Source organism: Micromesistius poutassou, assembly GCF_964030765.1.
Source record: "Micromesistius poutassou genome assembly, contig: SCAFFOLD_6301, whole genome shotgun sequence".
Lineage (NCBI taxonomy): Eukaryota > Metazoa > Chordata > Actinopteri > Gadiformes > Gadidae > Micromesistius > Micromesistius poutassou.
The window spans coordinates 1-10,997 of NW_028178048.1; the positions used below are offsets into that span (position 1 = coordinate 1).

The following is a 10,997-nucleotide window of genomic DNA, read 5'->3' on the forward strand; positions in this document are numbered from 1 at the left end:
CCTTAAATGCATAATATGCAATAGCACTACTACTATTACTATGATCATGATAAATACTACTACTTCTACAACTGCTTCTTCTGCTTCATCTGCTTTTTCTGGCACTGCTACTACTATGACCACCGCAGCTATAATTGTGTTGATTTGGCCCGGGTGGCGTATCAAAAGAAAAGCATACCAAATTCAGCATAAAAATACATGTTTACAACGGAAAATGGAAGTGGAATCGGATGCTAACAACACAAAGAGTCTTGAACCGCGGCAGTTATGTGTGTGTGTGTGTGTGTGTGTGTGTGTGTGGTGTACATCATGTAAACAAATGCATAACATTTCCAGCCGGCAGTACCCCCTACGCACTCCCCCCCCCCCCCCCCCCCCCCCCCCCCCCGCCCCCTCTTCCCCTGTAGTGAGGACACAACGGGGGGACTGTATGTTGATTTCTTCTGAGTTGGAACGGGAAAACGGCGCTCCTGTCAGCAGACAGAGGCAAGCAAAGGAAAACCCTCCGCCGGTTTGACATGATTTTGATCAGGTCGTTGGCAATGTGAAGAGTCTGAAGATATACGCACTGCATTACCCCCAAGGACTCCTTTAATGGGGACACGTTTGACATTGGAAAAGAGTGCGGGTCGACTGTATTTTCTTTTTTTTTGCGGGAAAAGCTTGTGTTTATGGCATTGTGATGGATTCATCGGGTCCAAGTGACTGTGGCCTCTGGGCGGAAGGGAAATGCAAATTCACCCTATGGGGCCAATTAATTAACAACTCATTAAAATGTATGACTGTGAGGCGAACCCAAGCTTAGTCAAATGCTGTCCTTTAAAAAAGAACATTTCAGATTTACATTCCCCTTTGAAACACAATGGGGATTTTCTACATCTACACAACGTCAGCAAGCACAACACAAACAAAAAGAAGCAAACATAAAAATGGAAAACTGATTAATCCAAGCCACCCCCCCCCCTGCCTTCCCAAAAAAGAAGCCCATGGCTGTCACTTTAACTGAGGGGATGGCAATTGAATATTTAAGTATGCGCAGCTAAAAGGGCTGCATCGGCCAATCGCACAGCCTCCGCTCTCCTATTGGCTGAAGCAGGGTAGGGGGGGAGGGCAGGGGTAGGGCCGGGGGGGGGGGGGGCGCCTTGCACAGCGCTCTGTGTATGTGTGTGAGTGTGTGTGTGTATGTGTGTGAGTGGCCGTGTGTGTGTGAGTGGGGGGGGCGAGTTTTTTTCCCTCTCCATCCTTCCTGGCTGCGCTCCCCCATTCAAGCCACTGTAGTCAGCAGAAGCAGTAGCTTAGCGGAGCTCTGTGCTGTTCGGAGGCAGCTCCCAGGAACCAGTGAATGACTGCTCTCCTCGGAGTGGAGGAGAGGAGAGGAGCGGCGCCGGGGAGACAGAGACACAGCTGAGGAGCCAGAAACAGAGCGAGAGCAAGAGTGCAAAAGAGAGAGCAACAGGGAGAGAGAGAGAGAGAGAGAGAGAGAGAGAGAGAGAGAGAGAGAGAGAGAGACATCAGGAGACAGACAGTGGAGCAGAGCAGAGAGAGGTAGGGGGAGTAGGAAAAGAAGAAATGAAAGAAGGAAGGGAGAGAGCCACTGTCAAGTGCCTGGTCCGCGGAGCACTGCAGCTGCACTAAATCTGGGGGCTGTCACGCCGCCGCGCACCGCAAGCCCCCCCGCCAGACAGCTCGCAGGGAGAGAGAGAGAGAGGACAGGGAGGAGGAAGACACAAAGACACAAAGACGGAAAGAAAGAGAGGATTGATTTAAAGAGGGTGTTTCTCTTCTTCTTTCCTGCTGCTCTTTTGGAAAAGGCAGGGATGGGAACCCGCTGTGGCTCTCCTTCAGCGGCTCTCCAAACTTCCCCCCCAGGGAAGGTGCCTTTGGACCGTCCGGCGGGGAGCAGCGCTTCACACGAGTGACGGGAAGAGAGGAGACTCAGAGAGAGAGAGAGGACCGCCGCGAGAGGAGAGAGGAGAGGAGAGAGGAGAGGAGAGGAGAGCGCTCCACACAGACAACAAACAGACCGGCGACAGAGCCCCCGCGCTCATCTCCTGGACGGGATACCGCGCTCACAGGGAAGGGAAGCCAGGACCCGGGAGGACACAGCTCTCTGTTCACCGCTCGCCCCTCCGCTCCAACCTCCCCACCACCGCCACCGCCGCCACCGCCGCCGCCACCTCGCCACCTGCTGACCCCTCCACCCTTCCCCGCCCTCCCACCTCCATCCCTACCACCTCCACCGGACCCGTACCGCCCGCCCGCCCGCCTACCCGGAGAGTGGCGGCGCATGCTCTTCTTCTCTGCATGTCCTGATCCCCACTGCTCGGCAGTCGCACAACACTCATGGTCGATGCCAAGGGAAGGAACATGAAATGTCTGACCTTCTTGTTGATGCTTCCCGAGTCGGTCAAGAGCAGGTCCAGTAAGAGCCCCAAGACGGCCAGCCCCAGCGGCAGCTCCAAACTGCCGCCGGTCTGCTACGAGATCATCACCCTGAAGGGAAAGAAGAAGAAGAAGATGGCCGCGGATATATTTCCCGCCAAGAAGTCGCCGTCCGGGTCCAATGACGGCGGCGACAGCTCCGTCACCAGCACCACCATCACCACCAGCCCCAGCAGCAGCAGTGACAGCAGCAGCAAGCAGCAGCAGCAGCAGCGGCGGCTCGGTGCAACAGTACCACCAGCAGAACCTCAACAACAACAACACCATACAGAACTGCAACTGGCAGGGACTCTATTCCACCATCAGAGAGAGGTGGGTGCTCTTGTGCCTTCAGACCGCTGGCCCCCGGCGGCAGCAGGGACCGACACGGTTCACCCTCACCTTGGTGGAGCTTCACTGGCAGTGAGCTGCGCAGGTTAAAGTGCGATACATAGTGGAGAGGGGGGGGGGGGGTTTGAGGACAGCTTTGAGACAGAACGTTGAACTGTGAGGTTTGACATGTAAGGGGCATGGCGTGAAGCGCATGGGTTTCAGCATTGGCATGGGTCTGTTGTGTGTGCTGTGTGTGTGTTTGTGCGTGTGCCCTTGGGGGGGTTGACCATGGCTGTGTGTTAAGGCATCGTACAGTGGATGGGGAATAGAGTGTAGTGAATGCGTGCGTGTCCGTTGTGGTTCAGATGTGTGTGTTTCTGTGGTGTGTGCACAGCTCTGTGTCTTTTCTCACGGGTGCCTTGTTAATGGATGTTTATGCGTACATGCATCCTTCTGCTTTTGTGCGTGCGTGTGTGTGTAGGTAGGTAGGTCTCCCTGCTGCTCTGCCCTTAATCTGCCGGGGCTGCTATAGCTCTGCTCACTGCCTCTCCAGTCTCTCTACACCACACGCACGCACGCCACGCACGCATGCACGCACGCACACACGCACACACACAGACACACACACAGTCACTGTGACCCGAGCTCAGGGCTGCTGACATGCACCGGGTGTGTTTGATATGCACAACAGGCGGAGGGTTGCTGTGCACTAAAAGCACAATGTTTACCTTGGCCTATCAGTAGAAGACCCCAGATGTCCAGGCTGAAATGTGTGCGCTTTGTTGTGGCGCCAGAACACCATGTAGCTGTTTGTCTGCCCCAAACTGTGACATGTTCCACCACTCCATAATATATGAACCCTGGCTTTGTTATTGGTTCCATTCTTTCAAAGTGAGGATTTTCCAACGGGCTCGACGGTGTCCACTGGCCTGTTGTGGCACACTTCACTAATCCACAGACACAGATGTGTACGTGTTAAACAGTAAATCAATACAGGGCGTTGCTTGTGAATATGATGCCGATCCATGCATGATGTCAATGTTCTTCATCTGAGACCTGACAGGATTATTGGACTCACTTTGATGACAAATGATTCAAAGACATCTCGGTTAATCTATTTCATATGGAAAAGGTAATCTTTTCATGGCAGGTCGTCGGATTACCATCCAGTCTTCATATTGATATTCTAACGTTAAAAAACACCCAGATTGGTTTTGTGGTTGTTTTCCAGCTTTCTCATGCTCTCCCCCCCCCCCCCCCCCCCCCCCCCCCCCCCCCCCGCCCCCGTACATGCACCACGCTAACACCTTCCTCCTATCGCTCTGCTTCACAGGAACTCTGTGATGTTCAACAATGAGCTGATGGCAGATGTTCACTTCCTGGTGGGTCAGCCCGGAGGAACGGAGCGGCTGCCCGGACACCGGGTAAGGCTCTCATCACGCAGTCCTGTCACGGCCGCCACTGTCGCCGCCGCTACCATTAATAAACAGCGCGTCAGCCGGGCCAAATGTTGTTGGTTTACATCTTATCAGCATCGCTCCCGCACGCACACATAATTATGCGCGCACAAGCACACACACACGGAACCACATGCGTGCACGTGCACACGCAGCGTTTAAACACAGTTTGCCAGCGATAGTGGCCCTTTTGTGCTCCGTCTTTCACTTTAGTGCCACGTGCCTCTGCTTCTGCTGCGAGACACTCTTCTATTATTTATGCAAATGAGACCGGGTGATGGACGGGGGAGTGTTGGGGAGGGAGGGAGGGGAAGGGAAGGGCTGCTCTCATTGGCTGCCATCGCACCCAGGGTTAATTCCATTGCACTCTGGGTCAAATTCCCTGTGTCTGCTCTTTGGCGGGTTTCACCCCAACTAGCACCACCACCACCCTGCTGCATTTATTGTTATCTTCTTTAAAATATATAATATAATATTAAATATAATATTATTATATTGTTAAACATTTAAATATGCTATATTCTTTATGGGCCTTTTCTTTCTATTTCCCCTTTTATTCATTTAATTGCCAATTTAGGCATTTGTTACAATCTTCAAGTTTTTTTCTCTGCAACGGCTTATATAAGTAGAACGATTACGAGGGCCATTTGGTGGTTTATACTCACGCAAAGCTAACTCCCATTATTTCATCACGATCCACCTGTGAGGCTCCCCCGACCTCGCTGTTTTCCAGACGTTCATGGTCATTCTTTTTAAAGGTCTGTCGTATTCTTGTAAGCCCCGTACCCCCACACGTAGCAGGACATCACTGTCAAGGCTCTGGGTGAATAGGAGCGCACAGTCATGTGTAGAAAATATGTAGAAAGGGATTCAGCCGCCACTTTTCCACTACAATTAATTGCAATGACCGTCCGGTTCACATTGGCCTGTCGCCCACGGTTTGCTGAGTCAGTGAGTGTTTGCGGATGATGTTTTTTTGGCCGTTGAACTTGAGTGGAAAGCATTTTGAGAAAGGACATTTTAGATGATTAGACTGCTTCCTGTATTAAACCAACAGTGATGATGTTGTCCTGCCCTGCGGTTTTTATGACATCCATTTGGCATGAATTCAGATTCTCAATAGCAATTTCATCTACCAGGTAACCGTTTTCCTCGGATGGATTGATGGCACACTTGAGAGATGTGCGACATTTCGTTTTTTATCTTTGTCGCAGTCTCGTTAGTCATTAGCAACTTGAATTTCAAGTCACCCCATTGAGAGTAAATATGTGATTTTTAAGGTTTTCACACACACACACACACACACACACGGACACGCACGCACACACACAGGCAGGCACACACACACACACACACACACACACACACACACACACACACACACACACACACACACACACACACACACACATGCACACGCGAACACACACACACACACACACACACACACACACACACACACAAGCAGAAATGCATGCATGAATTACTTGAGTATAATTGCGGTATTCACCAGTCCTTCTATGTTACATCCTGAAATCATCCTGGTATTGTGTTGCCTCTGATTTCATCAGCAGATAAGTTCATTCATTAACAGCTGTAAACCAAACGTGTGGTTGTATTGCTCTCCATTCACTTGTGCTCTTTGGATTGTTCGCACATTTCTTTCGGCAGCGGTGGCTGGGGATTGGGTGCGTTGGATATGTGTCTCTCTTTGTCCCCAGAGGGAATGGGGGTTGTGAATCTAAGCACCGCTCACTGTGCAGGAACCTTCTAATGACTTTACACTGATACACACCGAAACATTGTACAGCGTTCTTTGTTTAAGACTGAAAAGAACTGCAGTGCAAATAAATTACGATTTTGACAACTTCCTACAATTACACGTTTCCCCCCTCTCTGTGCAAATGTGTCAACATCACGGCAGACAAAGAAATTCATGTTGTAGTTTTTGATGTGTTCTTGGCTCTCATACTCTCTCTCTCTCTCTCTCTCCCAACAGTATGTTTTGGCTGTGGGCAGCTCAGTGTTTCATGCAATGTTTTACGGTGAGCTGGCGGAAAACAAGGGTGAAATCCGCATCCCTGATGTGGAACCAGCAGCATTCCTTGCCATGCTGAAGTGAGTGTAATGATATTCTTCTATTTCAATAAACTCTTGAAGGCACCAGATTTCATGTATTTCTGTCCCCTTTCGGTTCCTAACCCATTTACAATAGGGGTACGTTTCATATCTCTTCACTCGAGGCGATGGTTAAATTACCTGTAATGTGCCAACACTGAACACCAAACCCGTCGTCTATTAAGATAGGAGCTTCCAATATACTCGCCACCGTTTCAGTTTAGTCCCCGTTCTAATCGCTGTTTGGAACCAGGCGGGACTGTCACAGGACAAGATGACCCATTTCTTTACGTTGCTTCCAAAAGGAAAAACGTGTAATTCCTTTCAACTCTCAGAGTGGTATACGAACCCATTTGTCACATATTCGCATTTTCCTTCAAGCTGAATCACTCCCTATTGTTTATTGCCTTGCTCTCCTTCCTGTCCCAAGCTGTTTTTCTATTAACTCAAGCCTTCCACGTGTGGATCAATCCTAAATGCCAGACTGTATGAGTAACGCAATCACTTCTACCGCGCTTCCAATTACACTTTTTGTACAAAGAAGAAGGGGGGGGGGGGGGGGGGGGGCGGTCATGGGATAACTTAATAAAAAAAGGCGTATCTACACTAAACACAAACACCACTTCCAACTAACAGTCTGAGAGCTAATACTCCCCCCTTCCCCCCCCCCCTTCACACCCACAGGTACATCTACTGCGACGAGATCGACCTCAGCGCCGACACGGTGCTCGCCACCCTCTACGCCGCCAAGAAGTACATCGTGCCGCACCTGGCGCGCGCCTGCGTCAACTTCCTGGAGACCAGCCTGAGCGCCAAGAACGCCTGCGTGCTGCTCTCCCAGAGCTGCCTGTTCGAGGAGCCCGAGCTCACGCAGCGCTGCTGGGAGGTGATCGACGCGCAGGCCGAGCTGGCGCTGCGCTCCGAGGGCTTCTGCGACATTGACGCCCAGACGCTGGAGAGCATCCTGCAGCGGGAGACGCTCAACACCAAGGAGCTGGTGGTGTTCGAGGCGGCGCTCAGCTGGGCCGAGGCCGAGTGCCAGCGCAAGGACATCACGCTGTCCATCGACAACAAGCGCAAGGTGCTGGGCGAGGCCGTGTACCTCATCCGCATCCCCACCATGGCGCTGGACGACTTTGCCAACGGCGCGGCGCAGTCGGGCGTGCTGACGCTGCACGAGACCAACGACATCTTCCTGTGGTACACGGCCGCCAACAAGCCCGAGCTGCAGTTCGCCAGCGAGCCGCGCAGGGGGCTGAGCCCGCAGCGGTGCCACCGCTTCCAGTCCTGCGCCTACCGCAGCAACCAGTGGCGCTACCGGGGCCGCTGCGACAGCATCCAGTTCGCCGTGGACAAGCGGGTGTTCATCGCCGGCTTCGGGCTGTACGGCTCGAGCTGCGGCTCGGCCGAGTACAGCGCGCGGATCGAGCTGAAGCGGCAGGGCGTGCTGCTGGGCCAGAACCTCACCAAGTACTTCTCGGACGGCTCCAGCAACACCTTCCCCGTGTGGTTCGAGTACCCGGTGCAGATCGAGCCCGACACCTTCTACACGGCCAGCGTGGTGCTGGACGGCAGCGAGCTCAGCTACTTCGGGCAGGAGGGCGTGACGGAGGTGCAGTGCGGCCGGGTGACCTACCAGTTCCAGTGCTCCTCAGACAGCACTAATGGAACCGGCGTGCAGGGGGGACAGATCCCCGAGCTCATCTTCTACGCTTGAACTCTTTCATCTTCTGGTCTCCCCTGGCCTGGAGACACTTTACATCAAAAGGGTACAATGAGTAACATTGAGTTGGCATTAGTTAATGCAGGGATAAGTATCGACAACGGTTAACTAACAGCTAATTAACAGTTAAGTCATGGTTTGATCCTTTACTAATGGTGTTAGTTAACTTGTCAACTAAGGTATCTTTTTATACATGAACTAGGTTTAGCAGTAAGCATCATATGATGATGAATAAATGAATCTCTTAGTTAACATGAACCCCAGTAGTACACATGAACACATGATTACTAGACCGTTTGTTAACTGTTAGTTCATTGTTGGTTAGTGCTTATTGATTTAGCTAATGTTATATAAAGGTTAATTCTTGTACCCTTATTGTTAAGTGTTACCACTCCACTTTAAAAGACACTTAAGGAGATATAGCTGTCTATAATGCCAGTCTTTGTCAATGCCTAATAATCACTTTTGTGCGAAAAAATAAAGACAAAAAAAGCAGAGGAAAAACTTTAAAAGGATCCCGAGGGATTTGTACAGTTTGTAAGATGTCAAAGTGAAAAGCCAACTGGCTGGATCTGTTGAATCTTGCCTCCAATTGGCAGGCAAAAAGCCCTCAAGAAAGAATCTTTTTGCTATTACTGTGCATGTATAAATGTGTAAAAGTTCATAAATGTAACTGTATATAGTGTACTGCCACTTTTGTGGCCAGTCCTTAAAAATAGCTTCTATAATTAATATGCTATGTTTATTATTTGTATGCTTGCATACAATGCACATATATAAACATATGGATATATATATACAGTATATATACATATATGTGTATATATATAACCATATATGTATATATAAACATAAATATGTATATATACACATACAGTATATGTTTATACATATATGTATGTGTGTATATATGTATGTATATGTATATGTATATGTATAGCAATAGTTGACTTTATTTTTCAATTCGATTAGCACTATTATCACATACAGTATTAAAGTGGAACAGAAAATAAGGCCATGCCTTCATGGACAGAACTCTGATTACTGTTCAACAGCAATTCTATCTTAAAAAATGTCACACCCGTTATCGTCGTTTTGTATTTGAGTGTTGCAATTGAAACCTTCAGCTTTTGAGACTTTCAAGATAGTGATGTGGCACTCAAAGAGAGCTTGAGGACATGGGAGGGAGGTCTTAGACTAGGCAGCACCAGGAAGCACTACACGTAATGCGACCATCCCTCCCCCCACGCCCAGCCCCAGCATCCTCTGTACTTGTCGGAAGCAGATTTCCCCCGAACCACAAACCACTTATTGCTATCCACTCCACCATCTCTCCCGCCGCAACGCCTCCAACATCAGCGGCGCCTAGGTTTACGGTCGAAATAACTGAGAAGAATGAATTGATGCTATTGAGAGGAAATGCCGATGATTTCTTCTCTTTTGTTTTTTGGTTTATTGTTATTTTTGTTCACTCGTTTTCTCAAGGGGGTCAATGTCAATGGTTGAGTCAGTGTGTGTGTGTGTGTGTGTGTGTGTGTGTGTGTGTGAGAGTGATGTGAGGCAGCATACAATGAAGCATTTAACAAATATAATGCTGAATAATTGCACCGATCTGAGTTTGGGATTAGATGTGTTAGCCTTTTTGATCTTTTTTTTATTTGTCATTTCAACTTTGTGATATCGTATCTGCTTCTATGTGTGAGGTAAACATCCACGCTTGTGTCTGTATTGGGGACAGCAGAATTAACCGGGCAGTCTGAGGTTCATTTCCTGCGTTTACATGCTACAGTGCTGAGAGACCTATGAATGTGTATGACTGTCAATGATGCAAATAAAACCAAACAGGTGGTACAAGCTGTTTTTTCTGTATCCTGCTTTCCCCCCACGAAAAACAGGGAATCTACCATGAACAGAGAGAACAATAGATCAAAGACAGAGCGAAGGAAATGCTTGTTGTTGTTTTGCGCTGATGATGGATAATGGGCAAAGGCAATTTTCAATGTACTACTCGCTCCCTGTCTCTCCTTACCATGTTTGCATCACACCAAAGAGGATTACGCTAAACCCCCTCTCTCTCTCTCTCTCTCTCTCTCTCTCTCTCTCTCTCTCTCTCTCTCTCTCTCTCTCTCTCTCTCTCTCTCTCTCTCTCTCTCTCTCTCTCTCTCTCTCTCTGAGTATGATCAATGTGAAAGCAATACCAATTAGAAGAGGCTGTACCTGTGCAGCATTGGCTCTGCGATAACATCCCGATAGGCGTAAACATAAAAGGGCAAAACGAAAAGATAAACAGAAGCAACAACTGGCTTTGGTTTTTACACCACTTCAACACATTCAGTCACAGTTGGGCCCACATTGATCATTTTAGTCTGGTGTGTGTCCAGTTGGATACAACATCAATCTTATTTTGCCTTCTTATTATCTGTCAGGAGACGTCAATATCAACATGTATATATATATTCGTTTTACTTCACAATCTTCGACTTTCAGCGAGTGTTATCTCGATTCTGTCAAATGCCAAGAAACGATCTGGAAACACTAAAGCGCTCCACTCCTGATGTGGCAGAGACGCGGCTATTCGACCGCCTGGACCTATTGATGTCGGCTGGTGAACAAAGAAACAATAGTTCCAGACCGCGTTGCAACACAAAGCCCACGGGTCAGACTGGTGCCTGGATAAACAAACAAGACACACCACGTTAGACCATGCCAAACAGGTAAAACACTGGATTTTAAAAAGGAAACATTTCACTTACATTTACATTTAGGGCATTTAGCAGATGCTTTTATCCAAAGCCACTTACAATAAGTACAGTTGAAGAAAAACAGCAATATATCACGTCAGTACAGTAAGGATGTCCATAGAACCAAGTACTAACAATCCCTAGGTTAACCCATTCCCCGTAAACAACAAAGCTAGGTATGATAAGACGCTACACAATGCACAG

The 10,997-nt window shown here is 48.9% G+C and overlaps 1 protein-coding gene across 4 annotated transcripts; it reads left to right on the plus strand.

Annotated features, from left to right (window-relative positions):
* Positions 1-2,343: 2,343 nt before the first annotated feature.
* Positions 2,344-8,046, plus strand: LOC311374836 (BTB/POZ domain-containing protein 3-like; the record flags this gene model as incomplete). 4 transcript variants are annotated; one of them, XM_084490590.1, is made up of 5 exons in its annotated part: positions 2,344-2,558; positions 2,647-2,754; positions 4,088-4,178; positions 6,211-6,329; positions 7,014-8,046. In XM_084490590.1, the coding sequence occupies 5 exons, from the start codon at positions 2,344-2,346 to the stop codon at positions 8,044-8,046; spliced, it is 1,566 nt and encodes a 521-aa protein (XP_084346716.1). The 4 variants fall into 4 exon arrangements, with proteins under 4 accessions (XP_084346716.1, XP_084346717.1, XP_084346718.1 ...); XM_084490591.1 differs by having other exon boundaries at positions 2,344-2,552; positions 2,644-2,754; XM_084490592.1 differs by having other exon boundaries at positions 2,344-2,552.
* Positions 8,047-10,997: the final 2,951 nt, after the last annotated feature.